Genomic DNA, 27,732 nt, shown 5'->3' on the forward strand with positions numbered 1-27,732 from the left:
CGGCCTTCTCCTGAGGCCCCACCACCACAGGAGCCAGTCTTCAGCCAATTCAATTCACGTCACATGATATCAAGATATGGCTGTGCACACTGAATACAGCAAAGGCTATGGGCCCCGACAATATCCCGGCTGTCGTGCTGAAGATTTGCACTCTAGAACTAACCATGCCTCTATCCAAGCTGTTCCAGTACAGCTACAACACTGGTATCTAACCGACAATGTGGAAAGCTGCCCAGGTATGTCCTGTCCACAAAAAGCAGGACAAATCCAATCCGGCCAATTACCGCCCTATCATGTCTACTCTCAATCATTAGCAAAGTGATGGAAGGTGTCGTCGACAGTGCTGTCAAGCGCCACTTACTCACCAATAACCTGCTCACCGATGCCCAGTTTGGGTTCTGCCAGGACCATTCGGCTCCCGACCTCATTACAGTGTTGGTCCAAACATGGACAAAAGAGCTGAATTCCAGAGGTAAGTTGAGAGTGACTGCCCTTGACATCAAGGCAGCATTTGACCGAGTGTGGCACGAAGGAGCCCTAGTAAAACTGAAGTCAATAGGAATCAGGGGGAATACTCTCCACTGGCTGGAGTCATACCTAGCACATAGGAAGATGTATTTGTTGGAGGTCAATCATCTCAGCCCCAGGACATTGCTGCAGGAGTTCCTCAGGGCAGTGTCCTAGGCCCAACCATCTTCAGCTGCTTCATCAATGACCTTCCCTCCAACATAAGGTCAGAAATGGGGATGTTCACTGATGATTGCACAGTGTTCAGTGCCATTCGCAACTCCTCAGATAATGAAGCAGTCCATGCCCGCATGCAGCAAGACCTAGACGACATTTAGGCTTGGGCTGATAAGTGGCAAGTAACATTCGTGCCACACAAGTGCCAGACAATGACCATCTCCAACAAGAGAGCATCTAACCACCGCCCCTTGACATTCAACGGCATTACCATCGCCGAATCCCCCACTATCAACATCATGGGGGTCACCATTGACCAGAAACTTAACTGAACTAGCCATATAAATACTGTGGCTGCAAGAGCAGGTCAGAGGCTGTGTATTCTGTGGTGAGTGCCTCATCTCCTGACTCCCCAAAGCCTTCCATTATCTACAAGGTACAAGTCAGGAGTGTGATGGAATACTCTCCACTTTCCTGGATGAGTGCAGCGCCAACAACACTCAAGAAGCTCGATACCATCCAGGACAAAGCAGCCCGCTTGATTGGCACCCCATCCACCACCTTAAACATTCACTCCCTCCACCACTGGCGCACCGTGGCTGCAGTGTGTACCATCTACAAGATGCAATGCAGCAACTTGCCAAGGCTTCTTCGACAGCACCTCCGAAACCCACGGCCTCTACCATCTAGAACTACATGGGCAGCAGGCGCAAGGGAACACCACCACCTCCAAGTTCCCCTCCAAGTCACACACCATCCTGACTTGGAAATATATTGCTGTTCCTTCATAGTTGCTGGGTCAAAATCCTGGAACTTCCTCCCTAACAGCACTATGGGTGTACCTTCACCACGCAGACTGCAGCGGTTCAAGAAGGCAGCTCACCACCACCTTCTCCAGAGCAACTAGTGATGGGCAATACATGCTGGCCTTGCCAGCGGCACCCACATACCAGGAACACATTTTTAAAAACTCTACCTCCCCTTTAAGAAGTGCAGGCTGGCTTTAAGAAGTGCAGGCTAGCTTTAATTTGTGTTAGCCTCGCATGAACTTGGAGCACCTGCTGAGTGTGCAGCCAGTGAGCAGTGTGTTTAGCACTGGGCTGCCCGCCACTATCATTTAAATTAGCAGGCAGCACCAAGTTTGTGTGCTAACTGCATTACTTTGAACGGGCATCAATTAATCGCGCATCACGATCCCCGCACCCATTTTTGGGGGCTATCGAATTTTTAGCTCTTTTGTATTTTATTTCCCTTTCTTGGTCTTTTATTATTTGTATTGTATTTGACTTCATACTTTGCCTGAAATATTCCCATACTAAACATGTGAGATCAAAATTTGGGGGCGCTCAGCTATCTGCCAATTTCTATTATTCAGCTAGGATGGGGGAAACCCCCTAATTATGGCAAATATTGGAGGTTCCACTTTAGTTGCTACAAGTTTCTTTATAGTATTGTTGCTGCTACATTCCTACATTCTTTACTGTGATAAGATGCCTATTTACCTCATTAGTGTGTGCTGCTATAATCTTCAAATACACAACTCATCTTCTTGTGATAGCACTACGATCATTGCTTAGGAATATTGCACACAAGAGCAAGAATATATTACTCCTCATTTTGAAAATGGCTATGTTTCTTACAGACAACGGGCAAGACAATGGTTATCCCGTGTGCTGTGTTCATTCCGCTGCCACTGCGAGCAACTTATGCGAGCAACTTACTGGAGCCCGCGCTTTATAACAGCTCCTTCTCTTTGTGCTACTTGCTGAATTTATGCTCCTTGGGCACTAGATGTTATTCCCACTTATTACTCTGCTTTTCATCTTCTACTTCACAAAAAATGCTAGTACCATCTTCAGATGAATCAGTCTTGATTTGGGACATACCTAAATCATTTGTGAGGATACAAAAATATGATTTATGAATGTATCATTTTGAGCTCTGAATCATATAAAGAGGTTTTATTAAAGACAATTGGATAAAAACTGACCTATGTTTACTTACAAAATGTTAAGAAATTGAGATAAAAGTGGGTAACAAACATTATTTCATATGAATGTATTATATTATCAGAATATAATGACAATTGCCATCCATGTCATTTAACCAAAATTAATTTGTTTCATATGTTAATGAGTAAAATACATCTAATATCCAATGATTTGAAAACCTTGCCAGTGCCGCTATATCCAATCTCAGAAACCATCAACTGCCTACAGAGAATGTGAGAAAGAGGTCTGTCACTCCATCCTCTGAAGGTGTCAGAAGTGACATCCTTCCCATGTGCCTCAGCAAACTTTACAGTTCAATACGATCTTCTCCTTTGCAATCTTCCTGACATAACTGAATCTTTATCTGACATCTTGCCAGGTTCTTTTACTGTGAGAGATTGCATTCAACCTCTCATTGGCTACTTCGATGCACACGCTCCGGATTTGGGGATTGATAGGGTTCCTGAAGGTGGAGGCCAATCTCTTTAGGGATCAATTTGATCTCCAGTTCTGTAAATCTTGGCTTTCTGAATCTTTCATTTAAAGATACAATTTCCACAACAGTAAGCTGTCAGTATTACAGCAGGGGAGTTTATAACAGTCAAAGGCCTAGTTTCCAGCTAGTTAAGATGGTTAAATCAATTGCTGAAAGCATGTGTTGGTCAGATGGCTTAACACGGTGCTGATTTCAAATGATCATATCAGATTGAAGCAAATGACAGCTTGACAGTAACTATGGAGAAGTACCCCTTACACCTGCAGACAGAATGATTCTAGCACAAATCTTTAAAACCGGTGATTAAAAAATTAAATAAAGCTTCCAGTGATATCGTGGCCCAGTTAATAGCATGAATAAGTCACTCCAAGATCAGACATGAATTCTTAAAAATACATCTGACCGCAGAAGTCGGAGGACATCCAGGAGTGGATCAGATCAGAGGCTGGGTATTCAGTGTCTCACCTCCTTACTCCACAAAGCTGCTCCACCACCTACAAGGCACAAGTCAGGGGTGTGATGCAATACTCTCCACTTGCCTGGATGAGTCCAGCTGCAGCAACACTCAAGACGCTCGACACCATCCAGAACATCCACCCCCCACAGACCTTCCCTGATGTAATGAGTGTCCACCCCTTTTTCCTCTTCTCTGCACCTGGAGAATGCCAATTTCCAGGTGCAGTAATGAGGAAACTCGATCCAGCAAGGAAGGCCCATGCTCAGCACTTTGTAGGGTGCCAATCAAATCCTCGCAGCAACCAAAGACACAGAAGGACAGCAGTGGCAGCAAAAAGACTCCAAAATCCAAAATGGCTGTGGTAATGATCAATAACATGTCATTCTATAGTGGACACTAGGTGGAGCCGTAGAGCTGTGTAGAGCTGTATATAGCTGTATGTATAAGACTACACTACCCAGCTGTATGTATATTAAGACTACATTACCCATGAGGCACTAGGCTACCCACAAGGCAGCAGTCAAGATGGATGCCTCTACAGATACTGTACCTAGTCCACATGTGCTCAATAAAAGTGTCTAGCAAAAGCTAGCAGTGTTCATAATAAGAATGTCTATTTATTAATAAACATAAGATGGTACCAGGATGGTGAAGATCTGCTGAAAATTGTGAAAAGCGACATGGAGAATTTGAAGCCACCAGAGCGTTTGAAACTCACATGAAACATCGACTACAATTGGCAGACTCTTAAACAACAATTCCAACTCTACATTGCAGCCATCGGATTCGGTACGAAGCCAGACGCAAGGAAGATAGCGTTGCTGCTTACGGTTGCAGGCCCACAGGCGATAGAGGTATTTAATACATTTGTATTTAATCCAGAGGAGAATAAAGAAAAATTAGAAGATGTGCTAAAAAAATTTGATGCACATTGCTCTCCCAAAAAGAATGAGACCTATGAAAGATACATCTTCCGTTCTCAGACACAACAGCAAAATGAGACTTTTGATAGCTTTATAACTGATCTGAAACTGAAAGCACAGACATGTAATTTCTCTGAGCTCAAAGCATCCATGATTCGTGACCAGATTGTGTTTGGTATTCATGACAATAACGTCAGGGAACGTCTGTTGAGAGAAACCGAACTAAATTTGGAAAATGCTGTGAAAATATGCCAAGCCAGCGAGCTAGCTCGAAAGCACGCGAAGACTTTCAGTGAAATCAATAATGATGCGATTGTAATGAGTGATAATGCTGCTGTTGGTGAGGTGTCCTACAAGGGGAAGAAACGTGGGCAGAACAGAAATGAAAAGCAATCGGAGGATGAAATTTTTAATTGTAAATGCTGTGGTTACAAACACCAGTTAAGACAATGCCCAGCATTTGGAAAAATGTGCACAAAGTGTAATGGAAAGAATCACTTTGCCAAACAATGCTTTTCAAAAGTAAAAACTAAGAAAGGGCAACGAGTTAATGTAATTGAGGACACTGATTTAAGTGAGACATTTTTTGTAGGAATGGTGTCATGTGACAATATCAAAAAGGATACAGAAAATGTGCAGCCCTCAGAAATGGACATTGCTGAACATAAAGTTAATGCAGTAAAAGAGGACAAATGGATGATCCCACTGCAGGTAAATGGAGCATTAGTTACCTTGAAACTAGACACTGGGGCAAAAGCAAACTTAATCAGTATGAGTGACATTAACAATATGAAAGAAAAGCCCAAAATACAGAAAAAGTCAGTACTACTGAAGGACTATAATGGACAGAAAATAGATAGCTTAGGTGTATGCAGACTTAAAGTGACAGTCAAAGACAAAGTGCATCATCTCATGTTTTCTGTTGTGGCTGAAAGACTTGATTCACTATTAGGTGACAAAGCTTTGAAGACTTAGAACTGGTCAAGAGAGTCTACCGTATAAACTGTGCCATAAGCAGACCAGATGACTCAGTGGATTCTGTAGTGAGTAATTTCCAGGATGTGTTCAAAGGATTTGGAATTCTACCATTCACATACAAGATCCAGCTAAAGGAGGATGCTCAGCCAGTGGTACATGCTCCACGAAGAGTTCCAGCACCCCTGCGTGACCGGCTCAAGAATGAACTGGACAGAATGACCACACTAGAAGTCATCAGGAAAGTCGAAGAGCCAACAGACTGGGTTAACTCCATGGTATGTGTAAAGAAAAAGAACAATGATCTAAGAATATGCATGGATCCAAAGGACTTAAATGCAAACATAAAACGTGAACACTACCAGATTCCCAAGCGAGAAGAAATCACCAGTGAAATGTCAGGTGCCAGATACTTTACAAAGCTCGATGCCTCACAAGGATTTTGGCAACTAAAACTGGATGAAGAGAGCACCAAATACTGTACCTTCAACACACCATTTGGCAGGTATTGTTTCCTCAGAATGCCTTTCGGGATAATATCTGCATCTGAAATCTTTCATAGAGCGATGGAACACATAATTGAAGGTCTGGAAGGAGTTCGGGTCTATGTTGATGACATCATCATCTGGGGCTCCACACTGAAAGAACACAATGAGAGACTGACTAAAGTGCTACAGAGCATACGTCGGAATGGACTGAAGCTCAACAAAGCCAAGTGTCAGTTTGGCGTCCAGGAAGTCACTTTCCCAGGAGATAATCTATCTGGTAAAGGAATAGAGCCAGACATAAAAAAAGTAAACGCCATACTCAACATGCCCCGACCCACTGACAAAAAAGGAGTGCTACGCATCATGGGGATGATAAACTTCATTGGAAAGTTCATTCCTAACTTGTCAGACAAGACAGCCTGTCTGCGAGACCTGCTACATAAAACAAATGAGTTCACATGGACAGAAAGACATGAACAAGAGTGGATAAACCTCAAAACAGTGCTGACAACCACACCTGTACTCACCTTCTTTGACCCAACAAAAAGAATCAAAGTGTCAACGGATGCATCAAAAGATGGCCTAGGTGCGGTCTTGCTACAAGCAGAGGGTGAAGATTGGAAGCCTGTTGCCTATGCCTCCAGGTCTATGACTGATACTGAGTGTCGATACGCCCAGATCGAAAAGGAATGTCTAGGCTTGGTAGTTGGACTAGAAAAGTTTCATGGCTACATATATGGACTTCCCACCTTCACAGTTGAGACAGACCACAGCCCTCTGGTTGCCATCATAAAAAAAAACCTGAATGAGATGTCTCCAAGGATTCAACGACTCATGATGAAGCTGCAAAGATATGACTTTGAACTGATCTACACACCAGGCAAATACATAGTGTTAGCAGATGCACTATCCCAAGCACCCACAATGAGTCATGTGAGCTCTACTGAAGAAGACGTGGATGTTCATGTGAGTATGGTCACTGCTGTGCTGTCCGTGTCAGACACAAAATCAAAGCAAATAGCAGAAGAAACAGTAAAAGATACAGTGTTACAAACAGTAATAGAGAACATTCATCATGGTTGGCCAAAAGGTTCCTGTCCAAAATATTTTCACATAAGGTCAGAATTGAGTGTCGCAAGTGGACTATTACTAAAACAGAACAGGATAGTCATTCCACAGGCTCTACGTCAAGGCATGCTCAAAAGGATTCATGAGGGACACCTCGGAATTGAAAAATGCAAAAGGAGGGCAAGAGACACTGTTTATTGGCCTGGCATAAATAAGGACATTGAGAACATGATAGGCAAATGTGAGACATGTCAGAAACACCAAAGTTCTCAAGCAGCTACTGAAGAAAGCGACAGAAAGCAAGTCTGATCCTTATCTCGCCCTGCTGAGCTACTGAGCCTCACCTTTAGACTGTGGTTCTTCACCTGCTGAACTACTAATGGGTCGCAAGTTGCGCACCACGCTACCCTGCTGTGCAAAAGAACAGCAAAGTGAGGAACTGAGACAGAGACTTCAACTGTTAAAGCTGAAACAGAAATCATACTATGACAAGTCATCCAAAACTCTAAAACCATTGACAAGGGATGATGTTGTCAGGATTGAGGATCCAGATGCATGGAACAGGAAAGCTACAGTTCTTGAGGAAGTGAGACCAAGGTCATACACTGTTAGAACTGAGGAAGGACAGATTCTCAGGAGGAACCGCCGTTCCCTCCTAAAAACACAAGAGACTATTCAAGAGCAGATTGATGACAATGCCGCAACTGCATCTTGTCATTCACCGCCAGAACAATCTCATGAAGACACATCAGACTTACCCATGTTGAGAAGATCCACACGTGAAGTAAAAAAGCCTGATAGACTTAATCTTTGAGTACAATGTAAAGCTTTGAAAATGTGTTGACTGTTTTGAAAATGTTTATGTTTATAGAGCACTAACAAAAGTGTTACTGATATTATCTTTATTGTTTTCTTGAAAGTTGATTGATATTGATTTTGTTAAACCTCAAAGAAAGGGGGATGTAGTGATCAATAGCATGTCATTCTATAGTGGACACTAGGTGGAGCCATAGAGCTGTGTAGAGCTGTATATAGCTGTATGTATAAGACTACACTACCCAGCTGTATGTATATTAAGACTACATTACCCATGAGGCACTAGGCTACCCACAAGGCAGCAGTCAAGATGGAAGCCTCTACAGATACTGTACCTAGTCCACATGTGCTCAATAAAAGTGTCTAGCAAAAGCTAGCTGTGTTCATAATAAGAATGTCTATTTATTAATGAACATAATAGCTGTGTTCCAAGCAAAAACAAGTAATGCATGGGAAGAAATGCAGTAAAATTGTGCCAAAAGTGCAAAACAAAACTCCTTTCCTACCCTGAGAATATTCACCTACCATTAAGGGACCAGCTTGAGCTTGCAGGCCCCAGGGTCCCGGTGTGGCCATGTAAAATGGCCAGCAGCACATTGCGGGTTGTCCCTTGTCTGCAGTCAGGAATTTCAAGAAGGGACTGCATTTACATAAATATGCTCGTTAAATGGGGGCTTACACATGCCAATAGTGTGTCCTCAGTTTTGTTGCTGAAATTGTTGGCCGGCCACAAGTTGCCTGTGTGACCGTGGTGTGGCTCGATTATTTGACTCGGGTCTAATTCCTGCAAGGCTTCACATCACTGGCAAAGTATCAGAATGTCGGGGCTATAGAGAGAACAATATTTTATTAGCATAAATTATGCCGCTATAGAAAATCATTCAGCACGGTATGTAATTGCCTGTTACATAGTATTATATTTCTACGTACCAGTTTGATTGGGAATACCAGAGTCCCCACCATACGCATAAGGCAAAGAAAGTCAGTTAGACCATTGCTAGAAAAAAGTACAAAGAAAAATGATGGATAATTTCACTGTACACAAGATCGATATTTCACACACTGAAGGAGCTGTGAGTTATGGATTGTAAATGGAGTGTCATAACTCACTGTCACCACTGCAATATCTTTTATGCATTTTACAGAATGAAAAAGTTATTCAGTTCTCAAAGGATCAGAGTTATTTAATGAATTACAATTCCAGTTCACTGCTGATTCCTGTGTATCAAGGTTTTTTAATAATAGGAATAATGGGATAGAGAATTTTGCACTTGGTCCTAATATTTGGTGCTTTGAGGAGCACCATTCACAAGATGTCGGGACAATGTTACTCCACTTTCCTGGGAATTCCGTCAGTGTTCCGATGGAGTTACAGGCCTATAGAGCCTCCTCGGAATTCCAAGGCCACGTGTTTTAGATTAATCAGTTTAAAATGAACACATGGCAATAACCAGTTTTCTGTTTTACAATTTCTGCTTTCTTTATCACCTATTTTTATGTGCTCCAGTAAATTTAGAAACTTTGTTGACTTTTCTAACAGCAATCGTCCATGCCTTTCTTCTGCCCTCTGCCAGCATTTCTGGTTTTACTTCACTGAAAAACATGTTTAAATTTGATCCATCGACTCAACAAAACGAAGCCGTTCCTGTGCCTGAAGTGATCCTGCCAGTCCCGCCTTTTCTGATTTCTGAATGGTCACAGCCCAAATTCTGCCCTTCCTCCTCGGTTTCATCTCTCTCCGAAGCCCAGGAATTTGGGGGCCCTGTACAATTAGCACTCAGATTTTCACTGCATGATAGCATTCATTCTTGGTGGTGTTCTATTCAGGTGCAGGCTAATTAACATGAGACACTGGGATTATTTCACTGTAAATGGAATTGCATATTTATAACCAATTTGATATGAAATGGCTCCTTCTGTACTGTAAATATAAAATGTTTTTCCAACCTGTGGAATATTTTGTGGGTACTTTCCAAGTGCACATCTCTAAATAATTTTATAACAATTATATACCAGAATGTCAATCCCACTTTCACAGTGAGTTTACAAATGCTTCACAATTAAAGCAAGCATACATGCAGTCACAACAGTGGGCACGGAGCAAAAGCTGCTACCTCTGTGTCAAATTGGATCAACTTGATTTGATCTGGAGTAGCAGAAATCACCCAGGGGCTGAGCCCTCGATGCAGAGACCCAATCAAGTACTGCAGTGGATGCTGAGATTTGTTCCATCACCAGGTTGCTGCTTGCGAATTGTGAGGCCATTTTGCTGAACCAAACGTACCTGCTTTTTGAATTGATCTTACCTGTGATATTTTTACACTGAGGGAAATGGAAACGGCTTGTAATTGGATCTTTTTTTAATCTTAAGCGTAATTTGAACTTAGACTTGATTTGAAGTGGGCGCTACACTTTACTGTGTAAACAAAAAAAATACTTGTATTATAAATATAATATAAATATATTATAAATCTCGTACCCCAGCCGTGTGTCTTAAAGAACATTTTTTTTTACTCAGACTAAACTGATTTGTAATTTCAATTAAATAGAAGCTGTACCTGGACATGACAGTGATCTCCTAATGACTCCTAATTGAAGGAGCAATAAATGCAATCTGCACCTGGGAGGCCAACATTGTTGTTCAAGATTATCGTTGCAGCTGGTTTAACCATGATTCAGTTCATGTTTACCATTGTGATTTAACCTGCTGCCTGTTATAAAAGCTGTGCTTTCTCGTGGGGATTAAGCAGTGTTAATATAAAGGTGGAGAATGTGAATATAAACAACTACCACAACAGTGGTGTCCTCAGATGCTGAGACACACATCGCAGAATACCAAATAAACATTTCATCGCTGTTCCGATAAAACCTATTTGCACCTCCTGCCCTCTAATTGGGCCTAGGTTTTATAATGGAAGAATTCTCAACTTAGCAACAGCAAAGGTTATTATGGTTTAATCAGTATGGCATTAAAAAAATGTTGATATCTGCGATTTTTCAAAACCTGATCAGTTCTACTGCTGTAAGTTAATGGTGTTGCTCATGTAATTAGGAACTAGGAGAATCGCAGTGCTTAGCTTTAGTAAGCAACAATTTTAATCCAGCTGCGAGTTTGAGGTTTAATTTGTACTGCACAAAATGTCAGTTGTTAATAACAAGTACCTTAACAGTGAAAGTCCGTAGTCTTCATCAAATGGAGTTCTGCTAAAATCTATACAATCGATTTTCAAAACGGGCACAAACTGGGCGGAATAGAAGTTAAAATTGAATTGCTCTTTATCCCGCTCGAATATTGCCTCGCGGTGATCGTAATGGCATGCATCTGAGTCAGTCAGATACCTCATTAATATATGTTAATTGTGGTCGTTTCGTTCAGATTCTACTCCGAGGTAATTTTAATGGTCTACTGGCTGTTGCTCCAACCACTGAAACCTACAGTCGAGTCTCGGAAAGATAAGTAAAATGCTTTTATTTGTAGAGCTTGGAGAAGCAGGCGTGCTCCTCTGTAAGAAATCGTGAATTGGAAGAAATTGTGAATTGTAAAAGAAATAATGGTTTTATAAAAGAAATGGGTTTGCCTAGCTCCGCAGCCAGGATAAGCTGTTGACACAGAGAAACCAATCATGTCAGATAAGGAGTTGCACAAAGAGCTGAAGGTGTTTACAAGGGCATAACGCAGAAACAGGCCTTCATGTAGGCATAGCTAGGCCTGATAAGAGGATTGAGCAAGGAGCCCTGAGATGAACAGACTGTCCAAGAGAAGGTAACCAGAGGTCCAAACAAGAGATAAGCGGAGGGATGAGCTCATGGGGACAGGCGGGGTTTGCCGTAGGTACCTATTCTCCTGTAATTGGACAATTGAATGGGTAACAAATGATTGACGCGAGGTATACACCGCCCACCCCTCCCTCCGAAATAATAAGGTAATATAAATGGGCAGCTGAAAGGGAAAAATAGCAGAGAGGGGAAGAACTTCCTCTGAGGTGGATTCATGCTGGCTTCGGCTTAACATCTCCGCCAACCTCGGGAGACGACCAAAGAGGAAGAGACCACTGCGCAGGCTGCAGGGATCTGAGGCCACCGTTCTGCCTCAACACCCGTCTGTCCATTCCGGGGCCAGTAAACCATCTGTTACAACAACAACTTGTATTTATATAGCGCCTTTAACGTAGTAAAACGTTCCAAGGCGCTGCACAGGAGTATTTTAAGACAAAAAATTTGACATGGATCCACATAAGGATAAATTAGGGCAGGTGACCAAAAGCTTGGTCAAACAGGTAGGTTTTAAGGAGCGTCTTAAAGGAGGAAAGAGAGGCAGTGAGGTGGACAGGTTTAGGCAGGGAATTCCATAGCTTAGGGCCTAGGCAACAGAAGGCACGGCCACCAAAGGTTGAGCGATCATAATCAAGGATGCTCAAGAGGGTAGAATTAGAGGAGCGCAGATATCTCGGGGGGTCGTGGGACTGAAGGAGATTACAGAGATAGGAAGGGGCGAGGCCATGGAGGGATTTGAAAACAAGGATGAGAATTTTGAAATTGAGGCGCTGCTTAACCGGGAGCCAATGTAGGTCAGTGAACACAGGGGTGATGGGCGAATGGGACTTGGTGCGAGTTAGGACTCGGGCAGCCAAATTTTTGATGACCTCAAGTTTACATAGGGTGGAATGTGGGAGGCCAGCCAGGAGTGCTTTGGAATAGTCAAGTCTAGAGGTAACAAAGGCATGGATGAGGGTTTCAGCAGCAGATGAGCTGAGGCAAGGGCGGAGACGGGCGATGTTACAGAGGTGGAAATAGGCGGTCTTTGTTATGCTGCGGATATGTGACTGTTTATATGTCTACTATATCTATCCTGATTTAACTATATTTGAACTGCCGCTCCTTAATAAAGCGACCTATGACTCCTAAGACCCTTTGGGTAATCTGTGTGTGGCCTGTGATCAAAATCTTACACCTCCAGGCCTAACAAGGGAAGTCTGAGCCTCTACTGCCCAGGATCTTCCCCCCCCCCCAACTTCTCACAAGCAGAACCCTGCCAAACCTCCCCCTCTGCGACTTACCTGAGTGCTGCGGGAGATTTCTAGGGTGCCCGATCTTCACCTGCCGGCATCCAGCCATCCACCTTACACCCCTTTCGGACAAGATGTTCTTGAGGCCCGGACTTTAAGATTGTCTGGAACTTCTATGGAGACTCCCAGGCCGGAAGTTCAGTGGCTCCCCCCAGCTTTCTGCGTGGGAGTGAAAGCCCATGCTTTTCTCACTTTTACTGTTTAGTTACATTTTTAATCTATGCACTATGGACCCGATCTTCAAAGCCTCTGTTGTTGGTGTCCAGCTGTTGCTGCAAAGATGACCTAAACGGAATACAGCTCTCCCTTAAAATGAATAGTTTGTATTTTTTTTAAATAACCTTGGAGTGAATTCAAGACAGTAATGTAATCTGCCTGATGTAAGTTATTTTGATATCATAGTTTGTGATGTCATTTGAACTCTTCAAATAGATTAGGCAGATGCTGGACATCTGAAATATAAACATAAAATGCTGGAAATACTCAGCAGGTCAGGCAGCATCTGTGGAGTGAGAAACAAAGTTAATGTTTCAGGTTGATGACCTTTCATCAGAACTGGAAACCGTTCCAGATGTAATAGGTTTTAAGCAAGCACAGGGAAAGGGGGCGGGAGGGGAGGAAAGAACAAAAGGCATTTCCCATTTCTCGCACTTCTGCTCTCAACCCTTCCCCTCCCTCCAAGAACCACGATAGGGTTCCCCTTGTCCTCACCTTTGACCCCACCATCCTCCACATTCAACAGATCATCCTCCGCCATTTCCGGCTCCTCCAGCGCGATGCCACCACCAAACACATCTTCCCATGCCCTTCCCTTTCAGAATTCCAACGAACCGTTCCCTTGGCGACACCCTGGCCCACTCTTCAATCACCCTCAACGCCTGCTCCCATTCTATGGCACCTTCCCATGAAAGCGCAGGAGATGCAACACCAGCCCTTTCACCTCCTCCTTTCCCAGCATCCAGGGCCCCAAACACGCCTTCCAGGTGAAACAGCGATTTACTTGTACAGGTAGACTATCCTTTATCCGAAAACCTCGGGACCAGCCGTGTTTCGGTTTTCGGAAAATTTCGGATTTCGGAAGGTATTTTATAAGACTGGGAAATTTGTCGGGGGTGGGGGTCGGTGGGGGGTCGGGGTCGGCGAGGGGTCGGGGTCGGCGGGGGGTCGGGGGGTCGGGGTCGGCGGGGGGTCGGCGGGGGGTCGGGGTGGGGGTCGGCGGGGGTCGGGGTCATGCGCACGACTTACGCTGAACGAAAACACTTTCGGCTTTCAGAGGATTTCGGTTTTCGGAAGTGCGGATAAAGGATACACTATCCCTTATCCGAAAGGGTGGGGGTCGGCGGGGGGTCGGGGGGGGGGAGAAAAGAATATCGGACAGGCCGCTGCAGCTATCGGACGGGCCGCTGTATTGTTGGGTTCACTCTCCCGGTATACCTCCTTCACACTGCCCGGCTCGGCCTGCAATCTCCTACCCAGGAGGGAACTCAGTGACCCTCTGCCCTGCTCAGCGTAAGTCGTGCGCCACTCTGGTCATGTCGTGCGCACGACTTACGCTGAACGAAAAAACCTTTGGTTTTTAGAGGGTTTCGGTTTTCGGAAGTTCGGATAAAGGGTAGTCTACCTGTACTTCTTTCAAGTTAGTATCGTGTATTCGCTGCTCACGATGCGGTCTCCTCTACTTTGGGGAAACCAAACGCAGATTGGGTGATCACTTTGTTGAACACTTCCATTCAGTCCGCAAGCGTGACCCTGAGCTTTCGGTTGCTCGCCATTTTAATTTTCAGTCCCACTTTAACCTCGGCCTCCTACATGGTTCAAATGAAGCTCAACGAAAGCGCGAGGAACAGCACCTCACCTTTTGATTAGGCATTTTACAGCCTTCCGGGTTCAACAATGAGTTGTCCCATTTTTTCACACAGCAGGTGCTGGTCATGATTCTGCTGTTCATTAAATCACTCCTACCTTTCACCCTATCACAGACCTTGCCTTTTGTTCTTTCCAACCCTCCACCCCTTTCCATGCGCCTGCCCTTGCTTAAAACCTCTTACATCTCTAACATTTACCAGTTCTGATGAAAGATCACAGACCTGAAATGTTAACTCTTGTTGCCTGGCCTGCTGAGTATTTCCAGCATTTTCTGTTTATCCTCAAAAAGATTACTGGTTTATAATCATTCCTAGCTATCTATCACTCTACATATAATTCACACCTGATCACTTTGAATAAGCCTGTTGATATCCTCACTATTTCCTAGGGCCAGCATCTGTTACATTTTCGAAGTGCAGACCATTTGCCCCTGGAGGCAGGCTTCAGGCCTACATCTGTGCAAAAACTTTTCATTACTTGCAAGATGATTTATAGCCCCTTCAGCTAACCTATTTTCCTCAGAGCAGAGGTATACCATAGGGAGCCAGCCTCCCAACAGGTGGACTCCCCGAGTAGGGCTGGTCATTAGGGACCAGGCCATTTAGTAAGTGCTCAGTTTACCCATCAAACCATAATTTCCAGTCCCCATGTAGCACAAGCATTGACTCATTTCAGACTTGAAACCGTAATAAACGTATATTTTCACCCAAAAAGAAAGAAAGAATTGCAGCACTGATTTTCTCTGATGATCACAAGCTTGGAGAAACCATTAGTGATACAAGCCTAGAATTGATTGTGTTTGACATTAGTGTACAAATGCTTCATGTATTTGTAGGATCTTACTTTGTCCACTAATTTAACACTAGCCCTATGCCTGTATGCTAATAGTCCATATAGTAATTTCTATGCCATGAAGGGAATTTATTCACCATCAACTTTAACTTTATTCAGTTTTCATTTATCCCTCTGTGCTCTTCTTCATCCGAGGAGAGTGGATCTTATGCTTCTAGTTCTAGTGGATTTACGTTATATCCACTGTGGCTGCCAAACTGTGTGTGCAGTGACGGCAGCTCCTTTCACAAAATAAAGTTCCACTAAGCAGCAACTCACCTAGGTTATGTGAATAACTTTTAATGACTTAGTCTGGGTTAAGCTCTGGCAATTACCTTGACTCAGCGAGGTGCCTCTGGTAGTCCAGTCCCAAACAGTGGGCACCTATTGGCTCAAGGGTGAAAATATACTTCTATTACGGTACCAAGTCTGAAGTGAGTCAATGCTTGTGCTACATGGGGACTGGAAATTATGGTGTGATGGGTAAACTGAGCGCTTACTAAATGGCCTGGTCCCTAATAACCAGCCCTACTCGGGGAGTCAACCTTTTGGAGGCCAGCTCCCTGTGGTATACCTCTGCTCTGAGGAAAATAGGCTAGTTGAAGCGGCTGGGGTTGACCCATAAACCAGCTTACAAGTAATGAAAAGTTTTTGCAAAAATATAGGCTTGAAGCCTCCCTCCAGGAGCAAATGGCCTGCACTTCACAAATGTTTTCAGATAGGGTGAGTTCCTGGTGGAGGAATGGCTGCAATGCAGGAAGAGGTTTCATGACCTTCTCCACACAGGAAAAGTGAGTATGACTTTCCCATCACCCTCAATCTGATCCCCATCGCCTCTCCTCACCAGCACTCTGCTTTGCCAACCTCTTCCTCCACATCCTACTTGGCACTTAAATCCCTGCACCCTTACCCATTCCCTCTCTCTATGGTCACGTTAACTTAACTATTCGACCATGCAGCCCTCACACTATCACTGTGATGCAATGACAACAACTTACAACACAGAGGGAGGGTCCTTTGTCTCCTTCTAAGCATCTATGCTACGCATTCTCTATACTCACTCCTTCATTCTCACTCAAACTCCACTTGTGTCCCTCATTGCAGGAAAAGAGAGCCCATAATGAGAGGGAAAGAGTCATGACAGGAGGAGGGCCACCCTCAGTAGCCCAGCTCACCGCCTGGGAGGAGGCGGCCCTGGAAATCGCCAGGATCGAGGAGGATTCCCAAGTGGGGGACGGAGAGACAGGCGCATCACAGCAAGCTGGTGATAGAATAGTTTGGCATCTCTCTCATTGACATTGCATGAGTCACTGATAATGAATCTGATGCTCTAACAGATTGACTTATGATCATCTGCACTATTCAATGTGCATGTAACCTTGACCTCACATCTCTAACTCTTTCCTTTACTCCCCCACAGGACCATCGAAAGCCCCTGTCCCCACTGTCCAGGAGGAAGAGCCTGAGCTTCCAGACTCCTCAGAGGTAGCTGCAACCTCTGAGGGTGCAGTATCAGCAGAATTCAGTGCACCCAGCACCAGCGCAGACACTCACACCTCAGTGGGACCTTCGCGAGATAGAGTAGTGTTGTCACCTGGTGTATCACAGCTCACAAGTGAGCATCAGCAGATGGTGGAGACAGGGTCAGCAGTGGAGAGTCCTCGTCGGAGGGCGCAGGACTCTGCCAGCTCGGCTCAGCTGCATGTCAACCCTGTGCCTCCTGGTCCATCCAGAAGGAAAGTGGTGCTGGAACTCCAGGAACAGGTGCAGGAGTCTCTGGCAGGTTTTGTCTCCAGGGTCGCTGCAAGTGTGGAGCGAATGGAGGAGTCCATCGCGAACATGAGCAGAGCCTTTGAGGAGGCATTGGCGCATGAATGCATCACCACGGAAAGGATGGCAACCTCCATGGAAAAGATGGCTAACTCCGTCGTAAGGCTGGCTACTGTAGAGGAGAGGATGGCTACGGTAGAGGAGAGGATGGCTACAGCCATGGAGGAGCTTAGTCACCAGGGTATGGAAAACATGGTAATTGTTCAGAATAGAATGACATCTCTTGAGGAGCGATGGTCAGCTATTGAGCATATAAACCAGACCTTCATGGAAGTCCTCTGGAGTAGGACTTCCAGTGCAGAAACGGGTCCTCATGGCATCCCTGAAGAGCAGCAAGGTGCTGTCAAGCCGCTTGCTAGCTCTGAAGTGGGGCTGATCCATGAGAGGGATGTTGGTGACAGACAACAAGGAAGTGGGGGCTCCTCTCCAATGCTCACACGACCATGCCACTGCAGAGCCCTCAGTCAGAGCCCCACCAGAGTCCTCACCCAACTGAGATGGGCGTCTCATCCCCTGCATAGCCGCAGGAGCAGCAGACTGCTGGCGAGCCCGCACAGGTTCGCCACCCCAGAGGACACCCGCCAAAGGAATCGAGACAGGAACAGCAAGAAAGTGAGCAAGAGGCCTCCACATCTGCTGAGGCCACAGGGGAAGCACCATGTAGGAGCACATGTAAGAAGAAGATAAAGCACAAGTAGTCACAATGGTAGTCACTTGGGTGCTGTGATGTTTTGTATTTGGACCAGCCATCATTATCATTGTATTATAAACATATTTGATGACAAACTGTTGAAGTTGTGGCCTGTGTCATTTCGCAAATGGGACTTTCACATTGAGGGCTTAGGGCGCCTTACAATTGTCAGTATGGTGGTCAGAGTGATAGGAATCCGTAGGTTCTTGTCCATTGTGGATGCTCTGGTAAGAAGGTGTGATACAAAAGTGTTTGATTGTGCAGGCTCACCAAATCTGGCCAAGATGAGTGCATCCCTTGCATCCCGGGCAGCAATGTTGTCGCTCGCTGGTGCATTCTGGCCTGTGCAGCTTCAGGTGGGTGACTAGCAGCTTGGCGCTCCTGTTGATGCTCCTGCTGTTGGTGCTGCTGCTGCGGCTGGTCTTCATCCGAATCTGATGTCCAGGAGGAAAGGAATTAAACGGTCGGCATGCTTCTGGTATATGCCTCAGTTGAGGAAGTGCTCAGTCAAGGTGGGGGAGAGGGGTTTCCCAGGAGGTCACACTGAAGATGGGTGTCAGGATCCAAACTTCCACAACAATGAGTAGGCCTGCTAAAAGTTCACCCAGACCTGAGACAACAAAGTTCTGCCACCTGCAAATGATCATCGGTGAAAACTCCTTTGTAATGGTGGAGCTGCAGCTGTTAGTAAGCAATCCAATTGTGAGGCTGCCAGGATTACCTGGCGTGTTCCAGAGGAGGTGTGTAGGATAGGGGGAGATGTCTAAAAATGGGAAAGGCCTCTCAAAATGGGATTATAGAAGCAATTAAGTGGTTGTTAAGGGCCTTAAGGGGCTATCCCGCCTCTTGGAGGCGGGATGGAAAGGGGGTCATAAAAGACGCATGTGGGAAAATTGCTCAGAGGCGGGATGGAGGCAGGATCAGGCCAGCCTACCATTTTTTGCGATTTTACCACCTCACACGCCTCCAAACCCACCTCCTCGTGCTTGGCAAAATCGAGCCCTGAGTGTTCATTGGCTGATTTAATGTATTAACATTTTGATCAGCTTAGAATACTTATTTCATTTAAAAAAGTAGCTTTAAAAAGGTCTGATCATATTCTTCATCACAAAAACCCTCAGAATCATATTTTTGTCATGCGTATTTAGTTTATTATGATATGTATGTTTATGTAAATTTTCTTTTGAGTTCTTCTAACTTTGGCTGGAAATTTCCCATTAAAAAAGGGTGGGTTTGGAGCCTGGGGGCAGTTAAAGTGTTAAAAATGGGATACCCGACCTGATCCCGCCTCCAACCCGGCCACTTCCGGTTTTGCTGGAGGCGGGACGGTGGGCGGGCGACCAACCTGCTCCCAGGGGGCGTTACCTCAATTGAAATATTGTAATGAGGCTGGAAGCCTCTTTTTCCCTGTCCATTTTGAATTCAACGGTCTGGGGACGGGTTTCACACAATTTGTGAAACCCGGCTGTTAAACCGAGGCGAGGCCTGCTGCATCCAGGAGGTAAGTGGATTTCTACCTACCTCCTGGATTCAGGGTAGGAACATCTTGTGTAGGGTAGGAACACCGACCATACTCACACCCCGTGACTGGAGACCCCCCCACGAGGCCTCCGATCGCATTCCCAGGCCGCCCCCCATGATGATGAGGCCGGCCACGATCCTCCACCCCCCCACCCCCTGATCCCTTGCTGATCCCCCCCACCACGATCCCCCCCAATCACCTGCCGATCCTGACCTCCCCGATCCCCTGCTGATCCTGCAACACCCCCCCGCGATCCTCTCTTCCCCCCCCGCCGACCCCCTCCCGATTCCCGACCCCCCCACTGATTGCTGACTCCCCCCCATCCCGCCGATTGCCGACTCCCCCCCATCCCGCCGATTGCCGACTCCCCCCATCCCGCCGATTGCCGACTCCCCCCCATCCCGCCGATTGCCGACTCCCCCCCATCCCGCCGATTGCCGACTCCCCCCCCATCCCGCCGATTGCCGACTCCCCCCCATCCCGCCGATTGCCGACTCCCCCCCATCCCGCCGATTGCCGACTCCCCCCATCCCGCCGATTGCCGACTCCCCCCCATCCCGCCGATTGCCGACTCCCCCCCATCCCACCGATTGCCGACTCCCACCCCGCCCCCATCCCGCCGATTGCCGACTCCCCCCCCAATCCCGCTGATTGCCGACTCCCCCCCCCCCATATCCCGTCGATTGCCGACCGCCCCCTCACAACTGAGGCCTACCCGCCCGCAGCCAGCCAGCCTCTCAAGCTGGCTGGCTGCGGGCGGGAAACTGAGGCCTCACGTTCAAATTAGCCTCCCGGGTTTCCCGCCCACCTCGGACCTCCTCTGCCCCAAACCTGCCTCCCGAAGAAAATTCCTACCTTTATGTTTCAGTGTTCCGTTTACTAGAATTTATCAGTTGTTTAGTGACCATTTACCAGCTGCCAGACTATGAACAATTTATACAAACGTACATCAATATATCTCCAATAGTATTCAAAGCTAGGAACAAGGAGAGTGTTGTTAATTATCAAGTCAGCTTTCACATATTTGTTTCCTGTCATTTTTAAAAGGATTAATTCTGAGACAAGCTTTCTGATTTCCTTTGAGTGTCTGTCACCTTCTCACCTTCTTTTGCTTCCTTACCAGTTTTCAGTTGAGAGCCCAAGCGATGTACTTCCAGCCCTGAGCCCTGTGAGGTGGGTGAATGAAATTAGGTGATAATGCTCCCTATTATTATTTTATATATGGCAAGTTGGAGAAGTACTTCAGTAGGCATGGCTTAGATTAGTATTCAGTGGAAGTTAAAGTGTCATTGCACCCTTCCATGGGGTTGCGTGTTGGTGTCCCAGTGAACTGCTGAGACCAGCTTCAGAAAATAGATAGTGTGATAGTTTAAAGCTGTACATCATGGGACTTTGCTAGAAATAGAAGAGTTAATGGCCCAAGAAGAATCTTACCAGGTTTTATTTCACTGTTCCTCTGACTTTTAGCTCCAAATGCCATCAAAGCCAATATCAGGATGGTCGGCATTCTGTGGCAGGCAGTTCTCTGGCAGCTTCTCTGTAAAATAGAAGCAGTTGCTGAGAAAGCTAAATCAGGAATTCCCAAATGTCTCTGATTTATTTTTAATAAGGATTCACTGTACAATAGTTGTCCTGCATTAGTCTGCATATATCCCATTTACTGTACATTAGGAAAGAGCATTTGGAAGGTTTCAATAAGACACCATCCTTGCTGACCTACCTTGGCTCCCAATCTCCGAATGCTTCCAATTTAAAATTCTCCTCCTCCTGTTTAAGTCCCTTCATGGCCTCGCCCCCTTCCTATCTCTGTAAACTCCTCCAGCCTTACAACCCCCTACAGCTCTTAGTTCCTCTGACTTTGGCCGTTTGTGCATCCCCCATCCCTTCGCCCCTACACTCCTCTGTATTGCCACTCCCCTCTCCTCCTTTAAGAACCTCCATAAAACCCACCTCTTTGACTAAAGTTTTGGTCACACCTCCTAGTATCTCCTTCTTTGGCTCGGCGTTCAATTTTGTTTAATTGCATCTCGGTAAAGTGCCTCGGGACATTTTTCTACATTAGCGGCAAGTTGTTGTTGTTTGGGGGTATTTTTGGGGGGTCCAGGCTACTTCCAATACTGCCCATCTGGAGGCTGGTATACCTCACTCAGTGTACTGGCCTCCAGTACTATGCCAAGGCTTAGATGAGCCAAGGAATTGTGAAGTCCTGCCATAGGGAGCCCACTGCCACTGGCTCCACCCTCTGATGAGATTTGTCTTGTAAGGGGTGGGTGGAGACCTGGCACAACCTGATCCCTGCCGTTTTCTGGTGGGTTCCTGTGGTCTCCCGCTAGAATTGCAGTGGGAGACTGGCAGAACCTCTGCAGATTGTTGGTGCCACTACGTGAATGCAAGCTGTAGATATTGCTGTTACTCGTTTGGAGCGACCTTGGGACCACACTGTGAATCATGGCCCCGCAGTTTACAGGGTGGCTGGGGGCGAATTCTGTTTACAAGAGTGAAACCAGGAAAGTCCGGCAGGTCTTCATTATCATTAGTTTTTACTCCATTTCCTGCTCGGCAGCCAGGCTGATTGATCGGCAATTGGGAGGGAGGAGCGACCGGGAGAGATAGTGGGGTTGGAAGGATGGGGGGCGGGGAGAGCTCGGCCGATCGCAGCAGAAGATTTGCTTGAAGGGCGGGTGTGGGGAGCACTCCTGCTCTTCCTAGCCCAAAAGCAGGGTTGTAGAAAGCATTTACCTCCTGGATCCTACTGCTCCCACCTCCCTTTAGCTGCCGGGTTTCCTGAACCCTGGGAAACCCGTGCAGGAGGCGTTAATTTCAAATCACCGCCAAAATATCAGGAAAGGAACCTCATTAGCATATTATAATGACAGACCCGCCTCTCCAGAGCGGGTTACTCAGAGGCTAAGCCATCTGCCGCGGTTAAAGTGGAAACAGATGTGTGTGCATTGGGTTGGGGCCAGGTTTCGCAAATTTGACGATTTAACTCCCCCTCTCCGACCCTCTCTGCCCATTGTGGGGGTGGAGGGGTTTAAAATTGCCCCCCCCACCATGTTTCAGTACAGATAAAAATGTACAATAGCAAAATACTGTGGTAAAAATGTAGTTGCTTAAATTTTGTTCATTAAAATATCATTTCGAATTTTGATGTAACAGTGAAGCCTTCATGAAATCATGAGAAAGCTTGAGTAATTTAGCCGAAAGTTTTAAAGGAGAAGTTGTTGTGGCATCACAAACAATTTTAGTGTAAAGTTCAAAGTGCATCATTTACACAGGACAATTCACGATTTGTGGACTTTGTTCCATGCCTAGTTTTTTTTAAATTTTGGCCCACGTGAATTAGTAGAGTAGAAACTAGTTCATTCATAGCTATTAACGAGACTCTACCAGTTTTCTCAGCTTCTCCAGAGCAACCACCCCAGGAGTATTTAAAAAATATATTTTTTTATTCGTTTATGGGATCAGGGCATTGCTAGCAATGCCAGCATTTATTGCCCATCCCTAGTTGCCCTTGAGAAGGTGGTGGTGAGCTGCCTTCTTGAACCGCTGCAGTCCGTGTGGTGATGGTACTCCCACAGTGCTGTTAGGGAGGGAGTTCCAGGATTTTGACCCAGCGAAGATGAAGGATCGGCGATATACTTCTAAGTCAGGATGATTTGTGACTTGGAGGGGAACTTGGAGGTGGTGGTGTTCCCATGCGCCTGCTGCCCTTGTCCTTCTAGGTGGAAGAGGTTGTGGGTTTGGGAGGTGCTGCCGAAGAAGCCTTGGCGAGTTGCTGCAGTGCATCTTCTAGATGGTACACACTGCAGCCATGGTACGCCAGTGGTGGAGGGAGTGAATGTTTAAGGTGGTGGATGGGGTGCCAATCAAGCGGCCTGCTTTGTCCTGGATGGTGTCGAGCTTCTTGAGTGCTGTTGGAGCTGCACTCATCCAGGCAAGTGGAGAGTATTCCATCACACTCCTTACTTGTGCCTTGTAGATGGTGGAAAGGCTTTGGGGAGTCAGGAGGTGAGACACTCGCTACAGAATACCTAGCCTCTGACCTGCTCTTGTTGTCACAGTATTTATGTGGCTGGTCCAGTTAAGTTTCTGGTCAATGGTGACCCCCAGGATGTTGATGGTGGGGGATTAGGCGATGGGAATGCCATTGAATGTCAAGTGGAGATGGTTAGACTCTCGCTTGTTGGAGATAGTTATTGCCTGGCACTTCTGTGGCACGAATGTTGCCTGCCACTTATCAGCTCAAGCCTGAACGTCGTCCAGGTCTTGTTGCATGCGGGCATGGACTGTTTCATTATCTGAGGAGTTGTGAATGGCGCTGAACACTGTGCAGTCATCAGTGAACATCCCCATTTCTGACCTTATGTTGGAGGGAAAGTCATTGATGAAGCAGCTGAAGATGGTTGGGCTTAGGACACTGCCCTGAGGAACTCCTGCAGCAATGTCCTGGGGCTGAGATGATTGACCTTCAACCACCACAACCATCTTATCTAAAACAAACAGGGCCACGACTTCTGATAAAATCCAACATATTATGAGATATTTCCATTCCCTCGAGGTTTAGAAAAATGTACAATCGGAAAAAAGAAACAATTTAAAATGAATCAAATGAGCAAATAACCCTGAATGTAACACAATTGCTGGCTGCACGCAGGGAAACTGAGCCCAAGGCTTGTCTGCTAGGCCCAACCGAGAAGGTAAGTAACTTATCTGAATGTGGAGCCAGGAGGAGCAGGAGTCCTTTCGAGAAAGAATCCTGCCGTTCTGACCCGGTGGTTTATTCTTAATTGCCTGTTGAAGTGGCCTAGCAAGTCGCTTAGTTGTATCAAACCGAGCAACTAAGGCCAGAGGCCAGTGTCGGAAGGAGCAGAGAGCGGTGGTACAGTGAGTACTTAAACTCACTTTCGCGGGCTTTCTTTCAGAGGCTTACCAATCTCACAGACTGGCGGCGGTGTTCCGGAGCCACGTCACGATTGAAAATGTGACGTGGGCAAGAGGAAGCAGCTGATTGGGTGAGTACGGCCAGGTGAGTATTTATACTACTCTATAGTTTGACAGTTAAGATTAATAGTTTATAAAATTTAGAAGGTCTTAATTTTTGTGGTTATAGTTTCTAAGGTCTCTGTTGTGTATCAGGAGTGCTAGTAACCAAGGGCCCTTGAGTATATCATTTAATTGTAGTGGAATTAGTGGAATTGATTTGATTTAATTTACTTTAAATTAATTAAAGGGTAATTCATGGCAGGACAGCTCGGCCCCGTGGCATGCTCCTCCTGCACTATGTGAGAAATCAGGGACACTTCCTGTGTCCCTGACGACCATGTGTGCGGGAAGTGTATCCAGCTGCAGCTGCTGACAGACCGCACTGCAGCGCTGGAGCTGCGAATGGATACATACTGGAGCATTCGCGATGCTGAGGACATCGTGGATAGCACGTTTAGGGAGTTGGTCACACCGCAGGTAAAGGCTGCACAGGCAGGAAGGGAATGGGTGACCACCAGCCATCCCCCTCTCAAACAGATATACCCCTTTGGATATTGTTGAGGGAGATGGCTTATTGGGGGAAGGCAGCAGCAGCCAACTTCCTGGCACCCTGGGTGGTTCTGCTGCACAGGACAGGAGGAGAAAGAGTGGGAGAGCTATAATGATAGGGGATTCTATTGTAAGGGGAATAGATAGGCATTTCTGCAGCTGCAAACAAGACTCCAGGATGATATGTTGCCTCCCTGGTGCAAGGGTCAAGGATGTCTCGGGGCGGCTGCTGGGCATTCTGGAGGGGGAGGGAGAACAACCAGTTGTCGTGGTGCATATAGGTACCAACGATATAGGTAAAAAACGGGATGAGGTCCTAAAAGCTGAATATAGGGAGTTAGGAGGTAAATTAAAAAATAGGACCTCAAAGGTAGTAATCTCAGGGTTGCTACCAGTGCTACGTGCAAGTCAGAGTAGAAATAGAAAGATATTTCAGATGAATATGTGGCTAGAGGAATGGTGCAAGGGGGAGGGATTCAAATTCCTGGGACATTGGAACCGGTTCTGGGGGAGGTGGGACCAGTACAAACTGGATGATTTGCAACTGGGCGGAACCAGGACCGATGTCCTAGGGGGAATGTTTGCTAGTGCTGTTGGGGAGGGTTTAAACTAAAATGGCAGGGGGTTGGGAACCTGTTCAGGGTGACAGAGGAAAGGGAAGCAAGGATAGAAACAAAAGACAGGAAGGAGAAAAGCAAAAGTGGAAGGCAGAGAAATCAAGGGTGTAAATCGGACAGGGCTACAGTAAATAATAATTCTAAAAGGACTAAGGGGGAAAAATTCAGTATCGCCCCATTTGGGGCGCCATTATCAGCCATGCGCAAAGTTTAGCGCCTGGCACTAATTATCACCTCCGATGGCAAACTTGGCTTTTATCGCCCCTGGAGATGATTGGAGCGCTAAATCAGGTGCTTCACACCTGTCTTAAGGTGCAAAGCCCGAGCAGCGAGGCGCTACCTCAGAGCGCTGGCGAAGCAAGGAAGGGCAAATCAAAATGAACCTGCAAAGTGCTGCTCTGTACCCAAAACCCCTTCACACAGCGTTGAATCGCTCCAGAAGTCTGTCTCTCTCAGAAAGCGTGGTGCAAAAATGTCAGCAACAAAAAAAGGCAGGAAGCGGTCAACTTTAAATAGCGCTCCCCCAGTCCGTTTCTGACTGCAAAACGCTCCCCTCAACCCGTCGTTGCTAGCGGCAGGTGGTAAGGCAGGGGACGCCACTCAATATCCGGTCCCGGGCGCTACCGGGACGTTGCGCACTCGGCTGACGTCACGATCTGCTGGTGCAGGAGATCGCAGCGGCAGTGTTTAGTGCCGCCGCAAAATGTCTAGTTAATTTTGCGAGTGGCGCAAATATCGCCGCGTCCAGGCGCTAGTTGCTTTGCGCCCCATTAGCGCCCTCTTACGGCGCTAATGGGAGGCGCAAGCAACTCAATTCTTCCCCCTAAGAGCATTCATAATAAGGTGGATGAATTAGCTGCGCAAATAGATGTAAACGGATATGATGTAATTGGAATTACGGAGACATGGCTCCAGGATGACCAAGGCTGGGAATTCAACATCCAGGGGTATTCAATATTCAGGAAGGACAGGCAAAAAGGAAAAGGAGGTGGGGTAGCATTGCTGGTTAAAGAGGAGATTAACACAATAGTAAGGAAGGATATTAGCTCTGATGATGTGGAATCTGTGTGGTTAGAGCTGAGAAATATCATGGGGCGGAAAATGTTAGTGGGAGTTGTATACAGACCCACAAACAGTAATGCTGAGGTTGGGGATGGCATTAAATGGGAAATTAGAGATGCGTGCAATAAGGGCACAGCAGTTATCATGGGTGACTTCAATCTACATATAGATTGGGCTAACCAAATTAGTAACAATACTGTGAAGAAAGAATTCCTGGAGTGTATACGGGATGGTTTCCTGGACAAATATGTCGAGGAACCAACTAGAGATCAGGCCATCTTAGACTGGGTATTATTTAATGAGAGAGGATTAATTAGCAATGTTGTTGTGCGAGGCCCCTAGGGGAAGAGCGATCATAATATGATAGAATTCTTCATTAAGATGGAGAGTGAAGTAGTTGACTCAGAGACTAGGGTCCTGAATTTAAATAAAGGAAACTATGATAGTATGAGGTGCGGATGGATTGGGGAATGGTACTTAAAGGGTTGACGGTGGATAGGCAATGGCAAACATTTAAAGATCGCATGGATGAACTACAGAATTTGTTCATCCCTGTTTGGCATAAAAATAAAACAAAAAAGGTGACTCAACCGTGGCTAACAAGGGAAATTAGGGATAGCATAAGATCAAAGGAGAGGACATATAAATTGGCCAGAAAAAGCAGCAAACCTGAGGATTGGGAGCAGTTTAGGATTCAGCAAAGGAGGACAAAGGGATTAATTAAGAGGGGGAAAATAGAATATGCTTGCAGGGAACATAAAAACTGACTGTAAAAGCTTCTGTAGATATGTGAAGAGAAAAAGATTGGTGAAGT

At 46.0% G+C, this 27,732-nt stretch overlaps 1 protein-coding gene across 1 annotated transcript in view; it reads right to left on the reverse strand.

Annotated features, from left to right (window-relative positions):
• The window catches only part of crfa4 (cytokine receptor family, class I receptor 4), a 142,780-nt gene that overhangs the window by 99,677 nt on the left and 15,371 nt on the right, over window positions 1-27,732 (reverse strand). The window contains 2 exon segments of the mRNA XM_086006068.1: window positions 20,653-20,680; window positions 21,139-21,241. Coding sequence (XP_085862194.1) covers window positions 20,653-20,680; window positions 21,139-21,241 — 131 coding nt within the window.

Source organism: Somniosus microcephalus, chromosome 14 (assembly GCF_052327205.1).
Source record: "Somniosus microcephalus isolate GS21.2 chromosome 14, FLI_Smic_1.0, whole genome shotgun sequence".
NCBI classification, from domain to species: domain Eukaryota; kingdom Metazoa; phylum Chordata; class Chondrichthyes; order Squaliformes; family Somniosidae; genus Somniosus; species Somniosus microcephalus.